At 42.7% G+C, this 27,864-nt stretch overlaps 1 protein-coding gene across 1 annotated transcript; it reads left to right on the forward strand.

The window, feature by feature from the left end:
* Window positions 1–1,884: 1,884 nt before the first annotated feature.
* LOC308676048 (tripartite motif-containing protein 72-like) lies at window positions 1,885–27,099 on the forward strand. Its single transcript, XM_081341756.1, has 7 exons — window positions 1,885–1,971; window positions 14,298–14,725; window positions 16,348–16,443; window positions 18,051–18,281; window positions 20,574–20,596; window positions 25,055–25,173; window positions 26,116–27,099. Exons 2-7 carry the CDS (start codon window positions 14,321–14,323, stop codon window positions 26,682–26,684), a joined length of 1,443 nt encoding a protein of 480 aa, XP_081197882.1. The 5' UTR covers window positions 1,885–1,971; window positions 14,298–14,320; the 3' UTR covers window positions 26,685–27,099.
* The last annotated feature ends 765 nt before the right edge of the window (window positions 27,100–27,864 follow it).

The following is a 27,864-nucleotide window of genomic DNA, read 5'->3' on the forward strand; positions in this document are numbered from 1 at the left end:
CTAAAATATATTAACATACAGCGTTCATAGTTCTCACATAGAAAAGATAATTTGTATATCAAAGGGAATTTTGCTTAACACAGAATATTGTGCATATGTTAAAGTTTTCTTTCTGAAAGTCTTTCAATTTATTGAAAGGACTCCCATAATCTTTTCTCTTATTTTGGTTAAGAACTCGTTTTAAAAAAGAAAAAAAAATGCAGTCCACTTTACACCTGATTAATATCTGCATGGGACCCCTTACCCAAAATACAACAACATATTAATTATTAATGTATTGTAGAAATTCTACCAGTTTCTGGTATTCTGCCTCCCATTCTAGTTTCTATAATATATTGGCTGGGTCAACAAGCTTTTATGTACATGAATTTAGCTACCGTTAGCAGCAAGTTATAGAAAATCTTAGCATAGTAAAAAAACAACAACCCTCCATCCAGAGATTTGAAAATCATTTGGGTTGTAACATACAAGATATAATTATGATTTACCTATGCTTGCGTTATGCTGAGCTACATCATACCCGTTTCAGGGGTTTCTTTGCATTATCTCAGTGTATTTGAATTAAGAATGCAATTTAAACAAAAAATAAAATGGCGGTGACTTCTTTTTTTGTAATCAAGGAAAAACCCTGTGGAACGCAAAAGTTTTATAACACAAGCCAAACAACAAACTCCTTCAGTCGTTATCCTAAACCAAGGTTTGAATAGGGTTGAAGCTGCTCAGGAAAGGAAAGGAAAGGAAAGGATTCTTACTAGAGCAGAAGATGATTCAAGGCAGAGCAAATTGCCAGGACTGAAAGATCAGTGACCATCCCAAGACAGATGCAGAAGGCAAGTGAGCGATTTTTGGTTCCGCCCCAAGTCTTCCTATATATAAAACCCAATGATACATCATAGTTGGACAACAGCCTTTGAATTTCTGAGTACTCAGAACAGCTGGGAAAGGAAGCTCTCCAATTTCCCAGCCAATGACATTGCCGATGTGGGAGGATGGGTAATCTGGAGGAAATTGAATACGTGGCCAATGATGGGATGAGCAATTCAGTCGGATGGCAGATGAACAGACGTGGTTTACAGGAAATGATGGAAGACTCTCTTGCAGAATGAGTGGAGAAGGAAGATGTGTCTGAAGGCTGAATCCTCACCTGCAGAGGCAGGCATGGCGAGGTGGCTCCACGGGTTTTCCCAATCCATACAGGGATGCGATGTAGGCCAGGCTCTGGGAACAAGGAAGAAATGAATGAACCATGAAGAGTTTCAGAAAAAAAAATTACTCAGCCCTGAGAAAGGAGAAAAACTAGAAAGAAACTCAAAATATCCCTGCCTTGATTTTGTTACAGGGGTAGGCAACCTCGGCTCTTTTATGACTCATGGACTTCAACTCCCAGAATTCCAGAGTCAGCTATGCAGGGATATTTCTCCACCATTGCCTGTAAACCAAGTCTGTTCATCTGCCATCCGACTGAATTCCTCATCCCATCGTTGGCCACCTACTCAATTTCCTCCAGTTATTACCCATCCTCCCACATCGCCAATGTCATTGGCTTGGAAATTGGATAGCTTCCGTCCCCAGCTGTTCTGAGTACTCAGAAATTCAAAGGCTGTCTTCCAATGGAACAGGGTCAGGATTTTCCCAGTACGGACGTATAAAATTAATTCCTAAAGGGAAATTCTGAGCAAATAGAAGGCCGCCCCCCCCCCAAACCCTAAGCATTCCAAGAATGTGTCTGGTGGGGTAAGAAGTGACCTTGCCATACCAATAGTCACCTCTACGTCGTCCTATTGAGAGATGTATATAGAAAATTGGATGCCTTTCCAGACATCCGGGAACTATGAGGTATGACTGGGCTATATATAGGAAGACCTGGGGCGGAACCAAGAACCGCTCACTTGCCTTCTGCATCTGTCCTGGGATGGTCACTGATCTTTCAGTCCTGGCAATTTGCTCTGCCTTGAATCATCTTCTGCTCTAGTAAGAATCCTTTCCTTTCCTTTCCTTTCCTTTCATTTCCTTTCCTTTCGTTTCGTTTCCTTTCGTTTCCTTTCCTTTCCTTTCCTTTCCTTTCCTTTCCTTTCCTTTCCTTTCCTTTCCTTTCCTTTCCTTTCCTTTCCTTTCCTTTTCCTCCCTCCCTCCCTCCCCTCCCTCCCTCCCTCCCTCCTTCCTTCCTTCCTTCCTTCCTTCCTTCCTTCCTTCCTTCCTTCCTTCCTTCCTTCCTTCCTTCCTTCCTTCCTTCCTTCCTCTTTTGCCTTATCATAAGGTCCTGGTCCTTGTTTTGACTTGTCATGCTGTGTTGGGCAAAGATGGTTGGGTGGCCTCTATGACTGCCATTCTCTCTCAGCTCTAGGAATAAGCAGCAAACCTCTTCTGAAAATGTTGTCTAGAAAACGGCAGGGCTCTGTCCATGTAGTCACCAGGAGTCAAGGCTGACATGAAGCCTAAATTGAAAAATAAAAATGCACCTTTTTCAAAAGCTTGAGGGAAGGATAGAAGTATGTCACTTTTTGCAGCGGATAGCTCTTGTTAAACAGTCCAGTAGAGTAGAGAAGAGTAAGGTCCATGAAGAAGAGGAGCTGTAGGTCTGTTCTTTGTAGATAAGAAGGTCTATCAAGCATGAAGAATTTTCTTTCTTTCTTTCTTTCTTTCTTTCTTTCTTTCTTTCTTTCTTTCTTTCTTTCTTTCTTTTTCTTCTTTCTTTTTCTTTCTTTCTCAAATTGATTTGCTGCCTATCTTGTGATTCAGGTGACTCTGAGCAGCTTCAACCCTATTCAAACCTTGGTTTAGGATAACGACTGAAGGAGTTTGTTGTTTGGCTTGTGTTATAAAACTTTTGCGTTCCACGGGGTTTTTCCTTGATTACAAAAACAGAAGTCACCGCCATTTTATTTTTTGTTTAAATTGCATTCTTAATTCAAATACACTGAGATAATGCAAAGAAACCCCTGAAACGGGTATGATGTAGCTCAGCATAACGCAAGCATAGGTAAATCATAATTATATCTTGTATGTTACAACCCAAATGATTTTCAAATCTCTGGATGGAGGATTGTTTTTTTCACTATGCTAAGATTTTCTATAACTTGCTGCTAATGGTAACTGAATTCATGTACATAAAAGCTTGTTGACCCAGCCAATATATTATAGAAACTAGAATGGGAGGCAGAATACCAGAAACTGGTAGAATTTCTACAATACATTAATAATTAATATGTTGTTGTATTTTTGGGTAAGGGGTCCCATGCGGATATTAATCAGGTGAAAAGTGGATTGCAGTTTTCTTTGTTTTTTAAAAATGAGTTCTTAACCAAAAAAAGAGAGAAAAGATTATGGGAGTCCTTTTCAATAAATTGAAAGACTTTCAGAAAGAAAACTTTAATATATACACAATATTCTGTGTTAAACAAAATTCCCTTTGATATACCAATTATCTTTTCTATGTATGTTAATATATTTTAGAAAAAGGGTATTGTGAGGCATATTTTAAAATATGTAGCAAATTGGATTTAAGGGATGTGATAAAATGATTAGAATATTTAATCGTGTCTAAATATAAATTCACGCCCTGACACGAGCCTCCATTCAAACTTGCAACTTTCTGTGGATCTTTAAGCAATTCTTGTTTGTGAGCCCAAAGTGATTTCACAGCATTTTTGGTGGGATAAAATGTGGGGCAACCGTGCCTGCTTCCCTGATTTTCTTTGAAGAACAGGAAGGGAGGGAGGGAGGGAGGGAAAGAAAGATAGAAAGAAAGAAAGAAAGAAAAGAAAGAAAGAAAGAAAGAAAGAAAGAAAGAAAGAAAAGAAAAAAAAGAAAGAAAGAGAAAGAAGGAAAGAAAGAAAGAAAGAAAGAAAGAAAGAAAGAAAGAAAGAAAGAAAGAAAGAAAGAAAGAAAGAAAGAAAGAAAGAGAAAGAAAGAAAGAAAGAAAAAATCAGAAGAGTTCTTCAAATAAATTCTACGGTTTGAATTTACAATACCATGCCGTGGGAAACACTGCTAGTTCAGCCGTATAGATGCAGACTACATTAAAATGCATCCATCTATTGTTGAGAATGGACAGAAAGAAGAGGCAGGCGTCTCGCTTGATTAGGAGCCATTTTTTCAGCTGTCACAGTGGCGTTACCTTCTGAACTATATATAGCGCACTTCCACCCTCCCTGCAGACAGCAGCAGCTGCTTTGCACACTTAGCATTCCTCTCTTGCTTAAGGCAAACCAGACCAAGTCAGTTTCTTGCACAATGAAAGCAACCACCGCACAAAGGGAAAGCTATCCGGAAAGCAAGTTAAGCACGTCTCCCCAAAGTCAGAGGGCCTGCCCCATTGGAGTGATTTTTTTTTTTGTGTGGCACCACCTTCAAGGCAACCTTCAAAGCCATGGAGACCTCCGTTCATTCCGCCGGGACCTGAAGACCTGGCTCTTCGAGCTCTCTGGCCCAGGCTGAGAATTTTTTTTAATTTTAATTTTAATTGGGTTTTTACTGTTCTCAGGGTTTTATTTAATCTTTTTTAATTTGTTTTAACGTTTGTATTGACTCTTTTTTAAATGCCCTGTAAACCGCCCTGAGTCCTTCGGGAAAGGGCGGTATATAAATCGAAATAAATAAATAAATAAATAAATAAATAAATAAATAAAGGGACAATGTTTCAAATGTCATCTTCCAAGTTAAAATAAAAAAAAGGCAAACTAAACATCAAAGCCCACCGATCCTCTTCCATGCGAAAAGAAAAAAAAAAGAATGAAAATAAATACCCTATTCCATATTTAATCCCCAAATCTTGTTTGCCGCTACTCTTGGCAAATACATACAGGTAGTCCTCGATTTACAATCATTTGTTTAGTGACCGTTCGAAGTTACAACGGCACTGAAAAAAAGTGAGTGATGAACGTCTTTCATAACTTATGACAGTGATGGCGAACCTTTTAGAGACCGAGGGCCCAAACTGCAACCCAAAACCCACTTATGTATTGTTGGGGGCTGGGTGGGGGTGGTCAATTGGGTGGGGGTGGCCAATTAGGTGGGGGTTGTTGTGATTCAGGGTCAGCCTGTGGGTTCGGCAGTTGGGTCGGACGACTCAGAGGAGGAGGGGGGTGTTGAAGACCTTGCTGATGATAGCCCTCAGGCAGGCCCCTCCCACTTGGTCACCATGGAGACCCAGCTGTGTGAGCCTGACAGTGTGGATGAAGATGACCCACAGCTGGCCCTGTTCAAGGACGCCCGACGCAGGAGGCAGTCAAGTAGGAGTAAACAGAGGAAGGCTGTGGGGCTTCTCGGAAGGAGGCACAGAGAGGCCACGCCCTGAACTCTTTATAAAGGGAATGTGTGGGGAGGGCTGGTTTGCTGAAAGCAACCGCTCAGATAGTGTTTCAAAGCTCCTGTATCTTGGTTCGTGTCTTGTTTGTTTTTTGTAGTAATAAATTTGGCAGACGTAATTCCAGCCTCTTGCCGTTTGTAAAGGGGTTGCCTTTTCTGCAGGGCCGGTAGCAGGCTGGTACAGAACAGGGGTGGCCAATTTGGTGGGCATGGCTGCAGTGGTAACCGCAGACTGGGTGGGACTAAAAAGTTCAATCAATCAATTCCAACTTTGCGAGATGTTTTTTTCCCCGCAAGAAGTTGAAATTGATTGAATTTTTTTTTAAGGTGCTTTAGGCGGTGGAGGCCTAAAGCGAAAAGGTTTTATAAAACCCAGCTGAAGGCCTAGGACTGGGCCGACGGCGTGTGTGCCCACAGAGAGGGCTCTGCGTGCCACCTGTGGCACCCGTGCCATAGGTTCGCCACCACGGACTTATGACCTGTGGTCACGTGATCAAAATTTGGATGCCTGGCAACTGGCATGTATTTATGACGTTTGCGGTGTCCCACGGTCAAGCGGTCGCCTTTTGCGACCCTCAGTAGGGAAGTCAGATTCACTTAACGACCATGTTACGAACTTAATTGCAGCAATTTACTTAAAACACGGTGGCACAAAAGGTTGTAAAATGGGACAAAAGTCACTTAACAACTGTCTTGCTTAGCGGCATAAATTTTGGCCCTCAGTTGTGGTTGTAAGTCGAGGACTACCTGCAGTTGGGTTGATGGGGGGAGGACTTGGGAATCACCCTTCTGTAAAGAAAATATGTGTTCTGCTGTTCTGATGAAGGTGGCTAGCTGTGTTGTAGAAAGGACGGTATACAACAGAAGCATTTTTGCAAACGGACAGTCGCTCTGGTCACGACTGCAGGGTAGAGCTCAGAGTCTTTGCATGTGTGTTAGGAAGAGTAATGGCACTTTACGTCCAGAGTCATAGAGGCAGAAGAGTCACACTGGTGTATAAATGGAGGAAATCAAGCAGTGCATAATTTCCTGAAGCTGATCTCTGATCTAATGTTGATTGCAAGATTGCATCCTTATTGCTTTATGGCGGCATAATTTAAGGGCAGCAGTTGGTGGGTTTCCATAGATTTGCTTCTCCTCCCGCCAAGAGCCTTGGTGGAGCAGTGGGCTAATGCCTCCTTAAGTAACACCAGCTGCCTGCAATTAGTGCAGGTTCGCATCCCACCAGGCTCAAGGTTGACTCAGCCTTCCATCCTTCCGAGGTAGGTAAAATGAGGACCCAGATTGTTGGGGGCAATTAAGCTGACTTTGTAATAATGCCGCTTGTGGTGTGTGTGAAAGCCCTAATAAGCAGGCATATACATAGAACGAAGGCTACTGCTAAGCTTGTAAGCCGCCCTGAGTCTTCAGAGAAGGGCGGGATATAAATGGAATTAAAATAAAAAAATAAAATAAAGGTTGTCACCTGCTGACAAAAACAAAACAAAATGCCAAGACTCTAGAAAGAGTGTAGAGAAGAGCGACAAAGATGATCAGGGGTCTGGAGGCTAAAACATATAAGGAACGGTTGCAGAAAACAGGTATGTCTAGTTTAATGAAGAGAAGGACGAGGGGTGACATGATAGCAGTCTTCCAATATCTCAGGGGCTGCCACAAAGAAAAGGGAGTCAAGCTATTCTTCAAAGCACCTGAAGGCAGGACAAGAAGCAATGGATGGAAACTAACCAAAGAGAGGAGCAACCTAGAACTAAGGAGAAATTTCCTGACAGTCAGAACAATTAACCAGTGGAATGATTTGCCTCCAGAAGTTGTGGATGCTGCATCATTGGGGATTTTAAAGAAGGGATTGTATAATCATTTGTCTGAAATGGTCAGGGCTTTTTTTCTCATAGAACGCTCAGAACGGAGGTCCGGCACCTTTTTTGGATGGAACCTTGTAGGGTAGGCAAGGTGGGTTGTATGACATGTGTGAGTTCCGGCACCTTTTTCTTTTACAAAAAAGCACTGGAAATGGTACAGAGTTTCTGCTTAAGCAGGGTTTGGACAAGAACAGGGGTGTCAAACAGGGGTGTCAAACCATGGGCCAGATGTGTCACGAGGAAACCACGCCCACCCCATTCCCGGCAATGGGGGGAAAGCTCCAATACGTCACACGATGTCACGTGACGTCACGAGTTTTACGTGTCTGGACTAGAAGACCTCCAAGGTCCCTTCCAAATCTATTTCCTGTTAAAACAAAAAAACTTCTATTTGTCACTCTCAACACATGATGGGGTAGCTTCCAGCATTGTGGGTGGGAACCTAAAACACAGCCTGCAGCCAGCTTTCAAACATCCAGGGTAACAGGTTGACATAAATGAGTGCTCCCCTCCGATAATGTGAATTTCTTATTTTACAACACAAGACTTTTGGAAGACTAGTGAACTCATGGCCAAACTAGGCCACCTGAACATTTGGTGCGGAAGAGATGTGAGACGAAGCACAAAGGAGCTTGCATGACACACCAAGAGAGCTCCTTCTTACTCCTTCGGGGCCATCCTGCCATACAAGTTTTTCTAGGACATGGCGGTCTTTCAGAGGTTTGGTCAATCCGTGTTCAGAAAAATCCCAAGTAACAGGTCACCAAAAAGGTGGAGGTATCACCAGGATCGTCCGTGGTGATCTTATCTCCCACACATCACACTGTTCCGTGTGACGATGGGCAGATCTGGAACAGAGAACATTTGGAAGGACCGAGTGATCCAGATCTTAAATAAATTCTGCCTTGAGTTCTGCAAAAATCTTGCTTCAGATCCCCCATTTTTGCCAGACTGCCCCAATCTGGTCCTCTATAAAAGGATTCTAGGAGTTGAAGTCAAAGAACTGCAGGTCACACTATGTGTGTGTGTGTGCATGAATGAGACAGCACAGTTACCAAGTAAAAAAAACTGCTTCAAATTGATGGGAGTCCTGCCACAAAGCTGCTCTTGGCTATCTCAATGTATTGTAAGAGAACCATGTACAATTGGTCCTCAACATACAACAGTTCATTTAATAGTCAAAGTTAACACTGTGAAAAGTGCCTTACGATTGTATTTTACGCGTGCAACTGTTGCAGCATCCCTATGCTCACGTGATCAAAATTCATATGCTTGACAACCGATTCATATTTATGACGGTTGCAGTGTCCCGGGGTCATGTGATCACTTTTTGCACCCTTCTGACAAGCAAAGTGAACGGGGAAGCCAGATTCATTTAACAACCATGTTACCAATTTAACAACTGCAGTGATTCGCGTTAACCACTGTGGCTGGAAAGGTGGTAAAATGGGGCGAAATTCACTTCACAAATTCACTTAGCGACAGAAATGTTGGGCTCAATTCTGTCCGTAAGTCGAGGACTACCTGTACTGGGAATCATTTAGGCAGTTTGATTCGCCATGAGCCATGGCTGAATCTTCCATTCCTGACACGGCATTTTTTCCGATGCTAGGATTACTTTTCCTTCATGGCAGCTTTCTTTAAAGTTGTGTGTACTTACATCAACCGGCAGGGGCAAAGATCTGTGTGTGCCCAGGCCTTTTTTGAGGCACCAAAAATATATCTAATTATTTTTATACTGATAAGCTGCAGAGCCTTGATAATCTTCTGAACCTGGAGCCGGATAGAAGGATAGAAGGAAAGCATCATTTTGCTTGGGTCAATAATAGCCACTGAAAGCTTGTTTTCTCACAACAAGAACGTCATGTCAAGGGGGAAAACAACCTGGCCCCATCCATCAGTCAAAGGAGAAGCAGCTGCAGCAGAGTTTGCACCAAGCTCCTTGCCAGAAAGAGAACTCAAATGCAACAGTCGTGACTTGGCCTTTGCTTGTAAGAAAGGCACATTCTGCCTTATCTTCTGACTTAATGCTAAGGGCCGTGGCATTATTGCAACGTCCTCTAAGTTGTTTTGAGAATGGTTTTTTTTATTAAAAGCCAATATATACGTTTCTAAAATTTATTTTTCTTTAGTTTGTCCCAATTTTTATTGTGAACCCACTACTGAGAATTGATTTTCCTCAGGGTTTGCTTGAAACAGTTCTACACAGTGGTGGGATTCAAATATGTGAACAACCGGTGCTCTGTGTGGATGCTGCTTCCGGAAGTCCATTCTGGGCCTGGGCAACAAAAAATTAGCTACCGGTTCTGCCGAACTGGTGTGAACTGGCTGAATCCCACCCCTGGTTCTACACTATCCTTCAGTTTTTAACTTCCAGGCTACTCAAGTGCTTTGAAACTCATTGAATTAGGTACTCAACACATTTTGATATTAAAATTTTGTCCCGGTACTCATTTTTTGTTTGGTACTCAACATGCAAACTAGAACTTGCCAGTGTCGGCTGCCTTGTGACTCACTACATTATTCCTTATGGGAAAAATTTGTTTGGTACTCATCGTTTTTGGTTTTCAACTTGCCTCCCAGAACCAATTAATACTGAGTATCAAGGTACCAAAGGGACGCGGTGGCTCAGTGCAAGTAGAAAAATAGGGACCACTACGATGGGAAGGTAACAGCGTTCCGTGCGCCTTTGGCGTCAAGTCATGCTGGCCACATGATCACGGAGACGTCCTCAGACAAGCACTGGCTCTTCGGCTTTGAAACAGAGATGAGCACCAGCCCCTAGAGTTGGAAACGACTAGCACGCATGTGCGGGGGAACCTTTACCTTTACCTTTATCAAGGTACCATTGTAATGCTATCTACCTTAAACAAATATCTATAGCTTTCCTGCACAAATGATCTCTTAAGAAAAAGAGGAGGAGGAGGAGGAGGAGGAGGAGGTAATATTAGGAAAATGGCATTAACTTGGACTTTCAAATTTTACAAATTTGATAGGCAGATAATGTTTGTGGAACTGTCTGTAGACACAATATAATATGTAAAGGTTGAATATGGTTAGGGCTGTCATATCCCAAGATGGCAGTGAAGAAATTTAAAAAACTAACCCACTGCTGTCATTCTGGTAGCTTCCCAAATTTAATAGCACCAATATCACCATCTTCATTAGCCCTAATACAAAGCCCTCTTCAGGGAAGGAATTAAGGAACGTGAGCCCAATAGAAATCTGGGGATAAGGAGAAAGAGCGGCTGGTGGAGGACCAAAAATACTACTCACTGAGTTATTTTAAGTCTACTAAGCCCTACATTTCTTGAAAGTCAACAATGGGAATGACTGAGGAGGGGGGATAGTTTAATTTAAAGAGGGATGAAACCCAGAATGGGCCTGTTCCTGGCTACATGGTTCTGAGATGAAGATAGGGCCACCAACTCTGTTGATGGAGCTGTTACTCAGAAATGTTCTCAGCTTCTTCTGATAAACCTCTCATGTTTGTGCTATTTTTTCTTTAAGGAGGGAAAGTATAGAAAGGCCAATGGTGCTAGACAGGGCCAATTGAGATCTGGGGGAGCTGGAAGATCATTTGACCTAGGTTTCATGCTAAAAGGGAACTACAAAGTTAAAGACTTCCTTTAAAAAGTTATAAAAATATTAAAAGCATATATCATCTTACTGGAGGATGTGCTCCCTCATTTTTGACTATAATTTCATAATTTTAATTTTGGCCAGTGACCTCAAAAGTTTGAGGAGATCCAATTTTTGGAGAAGGCCTGGAACTAGGACAACTTGATGTTATGACTACCAGATCTAGGATGCAAAGTTCCAGATGACCATTAGATGGCAGCCTCAGAGAGGAGCTGAAAACACTTTCCTGCCCTCTAATGGTCATTTGGATATTTGCAGGCCAGTTTTGATAGCCCTACTCTCTTTAGAAGCCTAGGTATCATTTTCCTCAAACCAAACATCCTCTAGTCTTGTATTCCAACAGGAATACACAAGATGGGTGGGGGCAAAATAACAACAACAACAACAACAACAACGATGATGATGATAATAATAATAATAAAAGTTGGAAGGGGCTGGAGGTCATCTAGTCCAACCCTGCTCAGGTAGGAAAACCTACACCACTTCAGACAAATGGTTGTCCAATCTCTTCTTAAAGACTTCCAGTGTTGGAGCATTCACAGCTTCTAGAAGCAGGTTGTTCCACTGATTAATTGTTCTAACTGTCAGGAAGTTTCTCCTTATTTCTAGGTTGCTTCTCTCCTTGACTAGTTTCCATCCATTGCTTCTTGTCCTGCCTTCGGGTGCTTTGGAGAATAGCTTGACTCCCTCTTTGGGGCAGCCCCTGAGATATTGGAAGACTGCTATCATGTCCCCCCTCGTCCTTCTCTTCATTAAACTAGACATACCCAATTCCAGCAACCGTTCCTTATATGTTTTAGCCTCCAGCCCCCTAATCATCTTTGCTGCTCTTCTCTGCACCCTTGTACATTATTATAATTTTCTACATCTTTCTTGGTAGGGGGCAGCATTGCCTAATTTTTATGGAGATTCCCAGTCATCCAGATCATGGTTATTCCAAAGGTGCTTTTTCAAAAGGCAGTTGGACTTCCTTTGTTTTCCCTTGAAGACATTTCGCTTCTCATTCAAGAGGCTTCTTCAGTTGTCAGGAGATTTGCAGGGAAATAACCACGGGATCATCATGAATTGAGCTCTTTATTCATATTTCTTAATTTGGTGGTTTTTTTGTACTCCAGAATATAAGGGGACCCTGCTGGTTTGATGGGGGCAATAGAGGGAGACTAAGCAAATCAAACAGGGACGCGGTGGCTCAGTGGGCTAGGACGCTGAGCTTGTCGATCGGAAGGTCGGCAGTTTGGCGGGTCGAATCCCGAGTGCCGCGTAACAGAGTGAGCGCCTGTTACTCGTCCCAGCTTCTGCCAACCTAGCAGTTCAAAAGCACGAAAAAATGCAAGTAGAAAAATAGGGACCACTACGGTGGGAAGGTAACAGCGTTCCGTGCGCCTTTGGCATCTAGTCATGCCAGCCACATGACCATGGAGACGTCCTCGGACAAGCGCTGGCTCTTTGGCTTTGAAACGGAGATGAGCACCGGCCCCTAGCACGCATGTGCGGGGGAACCTTTACCTTTACCTTTAAGCAAATCAAATTCTTTTTTTTAAAGGTTTTTATTGGCTTTTTTAGGGTTGGGAATAGAGTGGAAGGATAGGGATTGGGGTTTTTATTTTTATTTAATTCCATTTATATCCCACCCTTCTCCGAAGACTCAGGGCAGCTTACAAGCTTAGCAGTAGCCTTCATTCTATGTATATGCCTGCTTATTAGGGCTTTCACACACACCCCAAGCAGCATTATTACAAAGTCAGCTTATTGCCCCCAACAATCTGGGTCCTCATTTTACCTACCTCGGAAGGATGGAAGGCTGAGTCAACCTTGAGCCTGGTGGGATGCGAACCTGCACTAATTGCAGGCAGCTGGTGTTACTTAAGGAGGCATTAGCCCACTGCTCCACCAAGACTCTTTTTGGGGGGGGGTTGGGGTCAAAGGGAGGATGGGATCAGGGTTGGGGTTTCCCCCAATAATATTTCCAATATTTGGCAAACAGCATATTGTCTGGGTCTTCTGCTTCATTGACTATGCTAAAGACTTTGATTGTGTGCATCACAACAAACTGTGGCAAGTTGTTAAAGAGATGGTCATACCAGACCATCTTATTTGTCTCTTGAGAAACCTATATGTGGGCCAAGAAGCAACAGTGAGAACTGGACACAGAAACACTGATTGGTTCAAAATTGGGAAAGGAGTCCGGCAAGGCTGTATACTGTCGCCCTGCCTATTTAACTTATATGCAGAGCACATTATGAGAAAGGCAGGGCTAGATGAATCTAAAGTTGGAATTAAGATTGCTGGGAGAAATATCAACAACCTAAGATATGCAGATGATACCACTCTAATGGCAAAAAGTGAAGAAGAACTAAAGAGCCTCTTGTTGCGGGTGAAGAAGGAGAGTGCAAAACTTGGGTTGAAACTTAACATTAAGAAAACCAAGATCATGGCATCCGGCCCTCTCTATTCCTGGCAAATAGATGGGGAAGAAATGGAGGTAGTGACAGATTTTATTTTTCTGCGTTCCAAGATCACCGTAGATGGGGACTGCAGCCAAGAAATTAAAAGACGCTTGCTCCTGGGGAGGAAAGCCATGGCAAATCTAGACAGCACACTAAAAACCAGAGACATCACCCTGTCAACAAAAGTGTGTATAGTCAAGGCTATGGTCTTCCCAGTTGCAATGTATGGCAGTGAAAGTTGGACCATAAGAAAGGCTGAGCGCCAAAGAATGGAGGCCTTTAAACTATGGTGCTGGAGAAGACTCCTGCGAGTCCCTTGGACTGCAAGGCGATCAAACCGGTCAGTCCTAGAGGAGATCAACCCTGACTGGTCTTTAGAAGGCTAGATCCTGAAGTTGAAACTCAAATACTTGGGCCACCTAATGAGAAGGAAGGACTCACTGGAGAAGAGCCTAATGCTGGGAAAGATTGAGGGCAAGAGAAGAAGGGGACGAGAGAGAATGAGGTGACTGGATGGAGTCACTGAAGCAGTAGGCGTGAGCTTAAATGGACTCCAGAAGATGGTAGAGGACAGGAAGGCCTGGAGGAACGTTGTCCATGGGGTCGCGATAGGTTGGACACGACTTTGCAGCTAACAACAACAACAACAACAACAACATATTGTCTGGATAGATATATGTACATAACAATAATAGATCTAATGATATCTAATATTACATGTACTAACAGCAGTGAGAATTGTATTTGCCCAATATTGTAAAAATGAAAACTTACCGACTGAAGAAATATTAATTAAGAAAATATTAGAGTGTGCAGAAATGGATAGGCTAACTTTAGGGATTAAAGAGAAAGAACGTTTGGTTTACTCTAGAACTTGGAATCGATTTTATCAATGGCTAGAAAAACGAATGAAAGAGAAAGGAATGTGTTATGTAAACCTGACTATATACTAGCAAGGAAAAGACTATGGATTGGAAAAACTAATATTGTTTATGATCAGCAAATCAGGTTCTGGGTTCAAATTGTCCGTCTTGGTTGCCAGGTCCCTGTCTCTCCATCATCACCATGTCCGGCTCCCAACAACGCCTCATGCAAGGCATGCACCAGGACCTCAGCTGCCCCATCTGCCTCAAGCTCTTCCAGTCCCCCGTGACGACAGAGTGCGGGCACACTTTCTGCCAGGCCTGCTTGGCCCGTGTGGCCACCGAAGAGTGTGAGGGCAAAGTGGGTCCCTCGTGCCCCACCTGCCAAGCCCTCACCAAGGTGGAGCAGCTGCGGATCAACCAGCAGATGGAGCATTTGGTGGAGTCCTTTCGGCAGGTGCCTCGTGACCACTGCGAAGAGCACCTCGACCCTCTCAGCGTCTACTGCGAACAGGACCGCCAGGTGATTTGCGGGGTTTGCGCCTCACTCGGCAAGCACAAGGGACACAACATCATCACTGCTGCTGAGGCCCACCAGAGGATGAAGGTAAGAGGCTGAGATCGAACACAGCCCTAGGAGCTGGGAGTCTTGTTCTCCTCCTTGTTCCTCTGTCCCTGCCAGTCCAACAGGCACCCCTGACTTGTATCCAGTCAGGCCATTTGTCAGCCCAGCAAGAACAGGCCACAGTGGGATTGCAAGCCAGGATCTTGCCGGTCAGAGAAATTAGCAGGGATTGAACCTGGTACCATTCCTGCAAGGTATATGTTCTCCCTCTGAGCTAAAGCCTTTGTCCCAAAGTATGGATGGGCATGTATTTATCGATTCTACCAAGTGATGACATTCTACGGACATTTATGGGAAAAATATATTAGCTGCCAGTAAGCTTCCAGGGCAACTAAGGTGTGGTTGTCACTTATGAAGTCCTTGTACAGGTAGACTTAGAACCTCAGCTGAGTCCAAAATTTCCATTGCAAGGCAGCTGTTAGGGGAGTTTTGCCAGATTTTATGGCTTTTTTGTTGCCTTGTTTGTTAAGCAAATCATTGCAGTTGTTAAGTGAATCATGTGGTCATAAAGCAACTCTGGCTTCCCCATTGACTCTGCTTGTCATAAGACGGCTAGGTAGGTTACAAATGGCGATCATGTCATCCCTGGACAACACAGCTGTCACAAACACATGCCAGTTGCCAAGCACCTGAATTCTGACCAGCATTGTTTCAAACTTATTTGCTACTCTTGAGTCATGTTGGCAAGGTTCATCTGGATGGATGGATGGATGGATAGATGGATAAATGTATGTATGTATGTGTGGATGGATAAATGTATGTATGGATAGATGGATGGGTGAGTGGGTGGATAAATGTATGTATGCATGTATGTATGGATAGATGGATGGATGGATGAGTGAGTGGGTGGATAAATGTATGTATGTATGCATGTATGTATGTGTGGGTGGGTGGGTGGATGGATAAATGTATGTATGTATGGATAGATGGGTGGGTGGGTGGGTGGGTGGATAAATGTATGTATGTATGCATGTATGTATGGATAAATGTATGTATGTATGTATGTATGGATGGATGGATGGATGGATGGGTGAGTGGGTGGATAAATGTATGCATGTATGCATCTATGTATGTGTGGGTGGGAGGGTGGATGGATAAATGTATGTATGTATGTATGTGTGGGTGGGTGGATGGATAAATGTATGGATAGATGGATAGAAGGATGGATGGGTGGGTGGGTGGATAAATGTATGTATGTGTGTATGTATGAGTGAGTGGGTGGATAAATGTATGTATGTATGCATGTATGTATGTGTGGGTGGGTGGGTGGATGGATAAATGTATGTATGTATGGATAGATGGATGGATGGATGAATGGGTGGGTGGATGGATAAATGGATGGATGGGTGAGTGGATGGAAAGATGGATGAATGGACGGATGAGAGAGTGAGTGTGTGAGTGAGTGAATGAATGAACGAACCAACGAACGAACGAATGAATGAAACAAACTACTGTCTCCCTGAGACTTCAGGATAGAGCAGGGGATTATGAATCTCACTGAATATTTGGTCCAGATCACGTGTCAAACGGAGTATTCCTCTCCTATTCTTGTCCTCAGAAATTTCTGTGTTTTGTCTCTCCTTCCCTACCTGGCATAACTGCAGAAGCAGCTTCCTCAGCAACAGGTGCAGCTCCAGGAAGCCCAAATACGCAAGGAGAAGACGATTGCCCTGCTGAATCGGCAAATAGCAGAAGTGGAGGTACCAGCCCTGGATGTTTGTTGGTCTGTATGCGAGAGACTCAGATAGGTAGGAGGTAGGAAGACCACATGGTGGTTTATAACAGATCTATAAAGAGACAACATTAAAACATTGGCTCACCGATTGTATTGCTCCATGCTAATAAGCACATGCCTACCTTATGTGCATGTGTCTATACAAACATCACACACCAACACATTACAGAGTTATTCTACAAATCTACATTGAATTCGTATTGTAGAAATTGTATTCTACAAACTTTATCTTTAGAGAGAAGATCCCCGCCCCCTGGTCACCTCTCCTCTTGGTTTTTATTTTCTTATTTAATCTTAATTTTGTCAATCAGAAGGTCGGCAGTTTGGCGGGTCGAATCCCGAGTGTCGCGTAACAGAGTGAGTGCCCGTTACTCGTCCCAGCTTCTGCCAACCTAGCAGTTCGAAAGCACGTAAAAATGCAAGTAGAAAAATAGGGACCACTACGGTGGGAAGGTAACAGTGTTCCGTGCACCTCTGGCGTCTAGTCATGCCGGCCACATGACCACGGAGATGTCCTCGGACAAGCGCTGGCTCTTTGGCTTTGAAACGGAGATGAGCACTGGCCCCTAGAGTCGGAAACGGCTAGCACGCATGTGCGGGGGAACCTTTACCTTTACCTTAAGCCATCCAAAATCATTACAACAGTGAGATGGGTGGAACATACCGGTCCACGGAAAAACTGTCTTCCGTGAAAGTGGTCCCTGGTGCAAAAAAGTTCGGGCACTGCTGCTACAAAAGATAAATATAATACTGAGGGGAATCTTTGTTGACAGTGAAGTGCTGGATACCAGGGACAAGCTGTCCAGCCCTCACACCAGAACTGTCCATTCTTGTCCTTCCCGTATTATTGAAGAATAATTTGGGGTTCCTACTGTAATTGGGGTTGTGCGAGAATAAATCAAAATGAAATCCAGACAGCTGTGAGGAAAGGAGGTTTATTTTTGCCCCCGAAGCAAAGAGATTTGCCTACGAGGGCAGCTGCAGAGAAAACGGGGTACACAAGGGCTGTTTTAAAGGGGAGTTTGTCCTTGGTATGGCTTGAGGAGTGTGGGTCTGTGTATGTGTTGATGCAGGGAAGGGCTTGATTAAATTGAAGGATGTGGATTGTGCCTCTTCATTTGAACTGTGAGTGTTATAATTATGTTTACATTGCGTTAATTGAGTTTTGTGTGTGTCTGCTTGTATGTGTTTACCATTTGAAATGAATGTCTAATTCATTCTTATGTTTGCTATAAACTGAAAGGATTTTACAGATTGCTAATCAGTAACTTCGCTGGAGACCTTGGTTAGTTAACATATGATTCCCTATACAACAGTGGTCAACCTTTTCGGCTTGGTGGACTGGCAAGGGGGAGAAGGGATGGTGTTGTCCGAGTGGCAGGTGCATGTCTGCACAACTCCATTTGTGCAAGCGGCGGGCGCGTGTGCTCGCCACTCGCACAAGTGGAGCTGTGTACATGTGCATGCTCACCCCCTGCTTGCACAGCCCAGAGGTTGGGCACTCCTGCTATACACTATTTCTAACACATAATTCTAACAATTATATAAATTTATGAATTCTTCCCACACTAGGAAACAGTATCCCGATTCAAACACCAAGTGTCAGATCAGCTGGGGGTCATGCGGTCCTATCTGGGAGCGCTGGAGTCTACCCTGGGCCAGGAGGCTGAGCGGGTGCAACAACAGGCCACCGAGGCCTTGCAAAATGAACGCAAGACCGTGACCCGTTACCTGGACCAGCTCAAGCAGATGGAGATGGTGCTGGGCGATGTGCAAGACGAACCACAGACCGAGTTCCTGAGGGTGAGGCACCTCCATTGCAATAATAATAATAATAATAATAATAATAATAATAATAATAATAATAATAATAATAATAATAATAATAATAATAGCAAAGATACAAAAATCTACTGACAATTCAAATTGCCGACTTTGCAATGACAAAGTTGAAACTGTTTCACATTTAATATGTGAGTGCAGCAAAATCACACACTGATTACAAAGCTAGACATGACCGAGTTGCTAAACTAATCCACTGGGCATTGTGTAAAAAATACGACTTGCCTGTGTCCGAAAAGTCGTGGGAACATAGGGTAGAAAAAGTTGTCAAGAATGAGAGGGTGAAGATCTTGTGGGACTTCCGAATACAGACAGATCGCCATTTGGAACACAACACGCCAGATATCGCAGTCATAGAGAACTGAAGCGTACAGCTGATTGATATCGCTGTACCAGGAGATGCCAGAGTCGAAGAAAAAGAACTAGAAAAAGTTACGAAATACCGTGACCTGGCCATCGAAACTGCGCGATTATGGATGAAACGTGTAACAGTGATACCCATTGTCATCGGGGCATTGGGAACTATGTCCAAAAACTTTGCAAAATACATCAAGAAATTGCAGCTTCCTGCAATAACTCCAGCAAAGCTACAAAAAACTGCGCTACTCGGAACATCTTACATTTTAAGGAGATACCTGGTTGATACCTAGGATGCTGGCAGCAACCTGTGTCAACCATTAGTGCCAGTCAATTGGAGTGTTCAGTTGACTGAGTTTCATGAATAAAATTTTTATATAATAATAATAATAATAATAATAATAATAATAATAATAATAATAATAATAATAATAATAATAATAATAATAATATCTTACATTTTAAGGAGATACTTGGTTGATACCTAGGATGCTGGCAGCAACCCGTGTCAACCATTACTGCTAGTCAATTTGAGTGTTCAGTTGACTGAGGTTCATGTTTAATGAATAAAAGTTTTATAACAACAACAACAACAACAACAACAACAATAATAAAAGTTGGAAGGGACCTTGGAGGTCATCTAGTCCAACCCCCAGCTGAGGCAGGAAACCATTTCAGACAAATGGCTGTCCAGTCTCTTCTTAAAAACTTCCAGTGTTGGAGCATTCACAGCTTCTGGAGGCAGGTAGTTCCACTGGTTAATTGTTCTGTCAGGAAGTTTCTCCTTAGTTCGAGGTTGCTTCTTCTGATCTTTTTTGGTCTTGAAACTAAAAACCAAGTCAAAGCTGATCACGCTTCTGCATTGTGTGCTCAGCCTTACTGTAGGCATATGTCGTGTACAGGTGGTCCTCGACTTACAACCGTTTGAAATTACCATGGCACTGAAAAAAAGCTGGCTTATGACCATTTTTTCACACTTACAACCGTCGCAGCATCCCCATGGTCACGTGATGGAAATTCGGACGCTTGGCAACTGGCTCATATTTATGGCAGTTGCAGTGTCCCAGGGTCATGTGATCACCTTTTGTGACTTTCTGACAAGCCGAGTCAATGGAGAAGCCGGCTTCACTTAACAACTGTCAGAATCCATTTATATCACATTTCATAATTGTATAGGTAGAACAACGTGCTATTTCTGGGGATTCTGCCATCTCTCCGAGGGGGGGGGGGAGAGGATGGTTACTAAAGCGATTTTCAAACAACAGGGGATGTTTACTGGGGAAGGGAGGGGGGACAGACAGGTCTGGATTGTATCTTCATTTACAACTGAAAAGGAAAGCAATAACCATAAAACCAAGGAGAGTTCCCTTTCCCATGGAAGGACCTGACACCTAGCAACTGACGACAGCCTGACCAAATGGATGAGGGGAGGGGCTGGAATGGGAATGGTTTATATAGGATTGAAATGTAACTTTTCTCAGATTCCGTCTTGTATTCCCACAATCGATTCCATCCTAGTAAACATTTTCCTTTTGGACTAAACTTGCATCCAAGAGTTCTTATTTCCTAAGATGTGGATTGAGGTGGGTCCTGACAACAACCATGTTACAAACCTAACAGTGACTCACTTAACAATCAGGGCAAGAAAAGTGGTAAAATGGGGCAAAAGTCATTTAATAAATGTCTTGCTTAAAAAATTAGAAATTTTGTCCTCAACTGCGGTCGTAAATCGAGGACTACCCATATCTGTATTTCATTTTTTAATTGCCTAACCAGGCTGGTAGGAATCCTGGAAGTCATAACCCAACAACTGAAGGGCTTCAATTGTTAAAATCTGCCCTATGAGGGAAAACTACCTGAACTTTGCTAATTTCTGCTTTCTTTTTTCCTCCACAGAAATATTGTCTGGTTGCCAGCAGGTGAGTAACTGTTCATTTAAAACAACCCACCAGCCAATCCTCTTCTCTGAATTGTGCATATCTTCAGTATCTCCAAAATGAGGGGTCCTTGTTGTTGTCCGAGCTTGGCTGGTTTCTTGTAGATGTTTTGTTACTCAAAGTAGGTAACATCATCAGTGCTAGTAAGAGGTGGGGTTTGCTCTCTCTGCTCTCTCTGCCTCTCCCTACTAGTACTGAAGATGTTACCCAGTTTGGTAATGAAAGGTCTAAAACAGGGGTAGGCAACCTTGACTCTTTTATGACTCATGGACTTCAACTCCCAGAATTCCTGAGCCAGCTATGCTGAGGGGAAAGAGAGAGGTTTCCAAGCTGAGCCATGCTGGCTCAGGAATTCTGGGAGTTGAAGTCCACGAGTCATAAAAGAGCCAAGGTTGCCTACCCCTGGTCTAAAAAAAACAACCAAGCCCAGAGAGCATCAAGGACCCCTCACTTAAGTTCCTCCTTACCAGAACCACCTTCTTAGAGGATGAGAAGGAGAAATGATGACACATGTGTGACAATATGACACAACTGACACTGCCTATGTACTTGCAGCAGACATTAGGACAGGTGTACACAATTTCGTCCTTTGTGCAGTGATGACACATCATCATTTTGATTTCAGTGTTACTTGTTGAAAATGCTCTTAATGCAACCTGTATTTTACTTGCATATTTAAAGGCATTGAACACAGAGTTCCTGTATACAGGTAGTCCTCGACTTACAACAGTTCATTTAGTGACCGTTCAAAGTTACCACAGCACCGGAAAAAGTGACTTATGACTGTTTTTCCACAGTTACAACCTTGGCAGCATCCCCAGGGTCACGTGATCAAAATTCAGATGCTTGGCTTTTTGATGAAAGTCTTGGATAAAATGAATTTTGGGGATAATTTTTTGCAACCAATTAGGGCATTATATCAACAACAAACTGCCCGAATAATAGTTAATAATAGCCTGACAGAAGCATGTAATATTGAGAAGGGCACAAGGCAAGGGTGTCCGTTATCGCCCTTGTTATTTGTACTAACATTGGAGATATTGTTGGTTAAAATACGGAATTCGGAAAAAATTAAGGGTATACAAATTAGAGATCAGGATTATAGATTGAGAGCGTTCGCAGACGATCTGGTTGTTACAGTGACCCAGCCGGAGAACTCTGTTGTGGACCTGATGGAGATAATAATACAATATGGGAAGGTTTCTGGATTTAAAGTTAATACACAAAAAACTAAAATTCTGGCCAAAAATATGACAGCTTCGCAAAAGGCTCTCTTAGAAGGATTAACTGGATTTGAGATTGTTAAAAGGGTTAAATATTTGGGGGTGCTTTTGTCGCCCTCTAATACAAAGTTATATAAAAATAACTATGAAAAATTATGGGGGAAAATCCAAAAAGAAATGGAGAGTTGGGAAAAATTGCAATTGTCTTTGTTGGGGCGAATCGCAGCAGTGAAAATGAATGTCCTGCCTAAATTCTTATTTTTATTTCAAATGATACCGGTTCTTAAGAAAGATTCTAACTTGGAGGAATGGCAGCGCGGTATCAATAAATTTGTATGGGCAGGGAAAAGGCCACGAGTTAAACTAAAGATAATACAGGATACTCGTGAAAGAGGTGGTCTTAAAATGCCTAATTTTAAATTATATTATGAAGCTGCTGCTTTAGCAGGAATAAGTGATTGGATCAATTTGACACAAGAGAGATTATTATATCTTGAGGGCCATGACTTGTTGTTTGGCTGGCATGCATATTTGTTGTATGATAAGAAGGTAGATAATGTCTTTAGAGTGCATATTTTAAGACAGGCATTGTTGAGGGTTTGGAAGAAGTACAGACATAAATTAGATTGTAAGATACCATTGTGGGCAATCCCAAAACACGCAATAGAAAATATACATGCTGGTTTCAAACACGATGTGACTACGTACAAGGAGATTCTAAGCTTGGAAAGAAATGTCTGGTGTTTGAAACCATATAGTCTCTTGCGAGATGAGAAGATTGTTCAGAATTGGTTTCAATATACTCAGCTACGGGCCAGGTGGAAAGAAGATCAGAAAAATGGTTTTACAATGACTGATGAAAATCTGATAAAGCAAATCAGAAATCAGGGTCCAGCACATATTAAACGGATATATCTTGCCTTGATAGAAATTGACTCAGAAACAGAACTCGTTAAGGATTGTATGATTAAATGGGCCCAAAATATCCAAGAAGTTATTACAATGGACATGTGGGAAAAGATCTGGGTGAGGAACGTAAAATTTACACAAGCTCAAAATCTAAGAGAAAATTTTTATAAAATGTTTTACAGATGGCATTTAGATCCTAAAAAGCTGGCAAGTATGTATCCGAACTATCAGCCTAAATGCTGGAGGTGTGGTGAAGAAGATGCAACATATTTTCATATATGGTGGACTTGTAAAAAGGTTAAGGCCTTTTGGATAAAAATTTGGTGGAAGATGCAGAAGATTTTCAAGCAAAGGATAAAGTTTTGTCCGCAACTTTTTTTGTTGGGTATAATTACAGATGCTACGGTTGTGGACACTAAGCTGATGTTGAATTTAACTACGGCAGCAAGACTCTTAATAGGCCAATATTGGAAGAAGGAGGAACTGCCGACTGTAGAAGAATGGACTTTAAAGGTTTCTGACCTGGCAGAGATGGCAAAGATTTCGGCTTATTTGAAAGATCACTCGCAAGAACGTTATGTTATGGAGTGGAGAAAATGGATTGAGTATATCCAGAACAAATATGGGACTAAGAAGTTTCATGTAGCATTTGAATAAGTCTTCCTTTTTTTTCTCCTCTTTTTTTCTCTTTTTCTTTTTTTTTTATATATCTTAGATTAATAGTGTTTGTAATTACCTTATATGAGCTAGAGAGAGATGGATTTCAGAGTTTATGGTTGTTAGCATATGAATGTCTACGATTGGTTTTTTTTGGTTTTTTTATACCTTGTACTTAGCTCTGGGAAGTCGGGGGGGGGGAGGGGGGGAGGGGTAGGGAGGGAGGGATAGGGGAGGGCTAGGGGGGATTGTTAAAGATAAAATGTATGATAAAACTCTTCAATAAAAAAAAATTCAGATGCTTGGCAACTGGTTCATATTTATGATGGTTGCTGTGTCCCGAGGTCATGTGATCCCCTTTTGCGACCTTGTGACAAGCAAAGTCAATGGGGAAGCTGGATTCACTTAACAACCAGGTTACCAACTTACTAATTGCAGTGATTCATTCACTTAGCAACTGAGGCACAGAAAGTCATAAAAGGGGCAAAACTCACTTAACAAATGTCTCCCTTCACAACAGAAATTTGGGGCTCAATTGTGGTCATAAGTCGAGGACTACCTGTAGTCCTGAAACTACAGAAACAGAGCTTTACTAGAATCTCAACAATTAACTAGGTTTGTCTGTGTGTGAGAGAAACAAGAGGATGATGCTCTGAATTAAGGACACCTTCCTAGGTTGACGTTTACCAAAAACCCCAACGTTCCTTCATGTTAATTTAAATAAATACACAGGTTTCCTTAGTATGTTTTACTCTCCTTAATTTGAGAAATTATAATACAAATGCAAAATTATAACACAAATTATAATACAGAATTAGAGTACAAATACAAAATTATAACACAAATCAAACTCCCAGAGTTTGATTTGTATTATTTTTTTATTTGGCTATTTTATTTGGGCGCTCCATCACTGGAGGTTTTTAAGAAGAGACTAGAAATGGTATAGGACAGGTTCTCCTGCTTGAGCAGGGGGCTGGACTAGAAGACCTCCAAGGTCCCTTCCAGCTCTATTCTATTCTAATTCATTATTTTGCGGTGACATGTGGCATTAGCTACTCAGACTTGTATATCTTCCTTTGGGATATTCCGCTCCGTTTCCCACTTTCCCATTCAGCTGTTCCTCCATTTCCCTGGAGCCCACTCAGTTTCCATCTGTCTCTCCTTGATTCTATCTTCATACTATCCGATTTCACAGATTCTTCTCTAATTATTAATTGTACTACTGGTAGCCCTCGACTACCAAAATTAATTGTACTACTGGTAGCCCTCGACTACCAAAATTAATTGTACTACTGGTAGTCCTCGACTACTAAAATTTCTGTTGCTAAGTGAGAAAGTTAAGTGAATTCTGCCCCATTCTGCAACCCTTCCTGCTACAGGTATTAAGTGAATCACTGTGGTTGTTAAGTTAGTAACGTAGTTGTGAAGTGAATTTGGCTTTCCCGTTGACCTAGCTTATCAGAGCATCACAAAAGGGTGGGGCTGGTCTTCCAATATATGTTGGGGGGAATCTTTGTTTGGGAACCTTCTTTTAATAAACAAGGTTATTATATTTAATAAGGGGAAAGTGTAAAAGAATAGTAGGGGGAATCCTCATTCCCCCCCACCCCCAGCCATGATAAAGTGTCTTCTTCTTTCCTTTGCCCTGTAGATTGCAGAAGATCCTGGGGAAATCTCCACCCATTGCCCGCATGGACATTCAGCTCCCCATAATTTCTGATGAGTTTAAGTTTCAAGTATGGAGGAAGATGTTCCGTGCAATAATGCCAGGTAGAGACCACCACTTGGAGGATAAGGCTGCATGTGTGTGTGTGTGTGTGTGTGTGTGTGTGTTTAAAGAAGTCGGCCCTTTGCATCCTTCGTAGGCAACCTTGGCTCTTTTATGACTCGTGGACTTCAACTCCCAGAATTCTGGGAGTTGAAGTCCATGAGTCATAAAAGAGCCAAGGTGTTCTGTACCAGCCTACTACTGGCCCTGCAGAAAAGGCAGGGACAACCCCTTTACAAAACGGCAAGAGGCTGGAACTAAGCCTGCCAAATTTATTGACATAAAACAGAGCAAAACAGTAACACGAACCATGAAACAGGAGCTATTCAAACGGTTGCCTTCAGCAAACCAGCCCTCCCACACATTCCCCTTTTAAACAGTTCAAGGCGTGGCTTCTCTCTGCCTCCTTCTGAGGTGCCCCATCGCCTTCCTCTGTTTACTCCTGATTGACTGCCTCCTGCGTCGGGCGTCCTTGAACAGGGCCAGCTGTGGGTCATCTTCATCCACGCTGTCAGGCTCACACAGCTGGGTCTGCGTCGTAACCAGGTGGGAGGGGCCTGGCTGAGGGCTCTGCGGAGCCTCAGGGCTATCCTCTGGAGGCTCTCCAACACCCCCCTCCTCCTCCTCTGAATCGTCCGACCCAACTGCCGAACCCACAGGCTGACCCTGAATCACAACACAAGGTTGCCTACCCTTGGTTGAGTGGGGGATTGGACTAGAAGACCTCCAAGGTCCCTTCCAACTCTGTTATTGTATTCTAAATATCTTTGCAAGTTAAGGCATGAATAATTCAGAAAGAATAATTATGTTCACTCTTACGCTATTTTTTTTAAGTACAGAAAGCCTATCCACTGATTAAATCCTCTCCATGAAAGAAAAGAAAGGGGGGGAAGTCCTTATTTTCACATTGTGACTAATCTTCACGTCTTTCTGTCTTCCTGAAGCTTTGGAAAACCTGACCTTGGACCCAGCCACCGCGCAAGCCAACCTAGTGGTGTCCGAAGATGGGAAAAGAGTGGAGTGTGTCGAACATAAGCAAGCCGTGAGCTTGGATGACCCCCAACGGTTTGACAAATCCAACTGCCTGGTCTCACGCCAGAGTTTCTCACAAGGAGAACACTACTGGGAGGTGACAGTAGATGACAAACCCCGTTGGGCTCTGGGCCTCATCTCTGCTGAAACCGGGCGCAAGGGCCGCCTGCACGCCACCCCATCCAATGGCTTCTGGCTGGTGGGTTGCAAGGAAGGGAAAAGCTACGAGGCCTATGTGGAGCACAAGGAACCCTGGTCTCTGAAGCTGGAGGGAAAGCCCAACCGAATTGGTATCTACCTCAGCTTCGACGATGGCCTCCTGGCCTTCTATGATGCCAGTGATGAAGACAACCTGTTCCAGATCTTTGCTTTCCACGAGCGCTTTACAGGCACGGTCTACCCTTTCTTTGACGTCTGCTGGCACGATAAGGGCAAGAACAGCCAGCCTTTAATCATCTACACCCCAGAGTCACAAGAGTGATAATAACTAACCATGAGCAGAAATGATCCGGTATCTTCTAGACCAGCCTTCTAGACCTGGATTCCTCTTTACGTGCTGTGTCTGCATCGTGTAGCATCCTAAAATTCTAGACAATGATAATCCCAATAGCTCTGGAGAAGACCAAATGAGCAAAGGCTGCTCTAAGCTCACCCATTATCAGCTCCTATCTATATTATCACCTGCCGTGGTCTTCCGAGGAGTTGTTTCTTACCAAAGCTGCACATCGTACCCCTCTCCCCAATTCTTGGCAACTTTAACTCGGTTGCACACAGACTCCTAAGTCAAAGCCACATTCAATTTGATTAAAGAGATGCCACTGTATCAGCACAGGTCTGCCATCTAAAACTTGGAATCTTGACAATTTTCTTGGTTTAGAAATAAAAGGCTTATTATCCTTGTAGCGTGTTCAGCAAAGTTAAAGCACACCAATAATGTCTGCAGAGGAGAGGGGAAGATTGGGGCTGGCCGATTTCCGGGAAGACAGAGCAGTGTTTCTCAATCTTAGCAGTGTTCTGGATTTCAACTCCCAGAATTCCTCAGCCAGTACAGATCCTGTGAGAATGGAGACTTTGCTAGCCTGAATAGCTCACTGCCTAGAGCTGCTTTATTATGTGGTCCTTATTCTTTTATCACTACAGTCCTCGTTGGAAATTGTCACTTAAAGTCCAACCATTGTAAAAATGCCAGTTTTCCATTTTTTAAACAAACAATGTCGTCCTTCATAATATCAAACTGGTTGTTGCTTGATAAATATACATCTAAGGATGAGGCTGAGTTCAAAGATGGACTTATTTACATTTCTTTACATCATTAGGATTGCTCGGAAACTACCAGGCAGAGTGGATTCATAGCAGCCTGTCAAATTTAATCCATTCTCATCTGTCTTAAAACCAAAGGCAAAATACAGGGGCAAATAGTTTGGTGAGCTTGTTCAATGAAAAAAAATCTTGTGTAAGTTAATGCAATAATTTTGATATTTGGGAAAGATAATGCCATTCTCTATGGGAAATATTGATTCATTTACTTACTAAAATTAGGAAGCCATCCAACCCAAAACATTAGAATTGGTTATTTTGAATTGTGGTGTTGGAGAAGATTCTTGAGAGATCAGATCCGTCAATCCTGAAGGAAATCAACCATCACTGTAATAATAACAATA

This window comes from Vipera berus (genome assembly GCF_964194415.1).
Source record: "Vipera berus genome assembly, chromosome: W".
NCBI lineage: Eukaryota > Metazoa > Chordata > Lepidosauria > Squamata > Viperidae > Vipera > Vipera berus.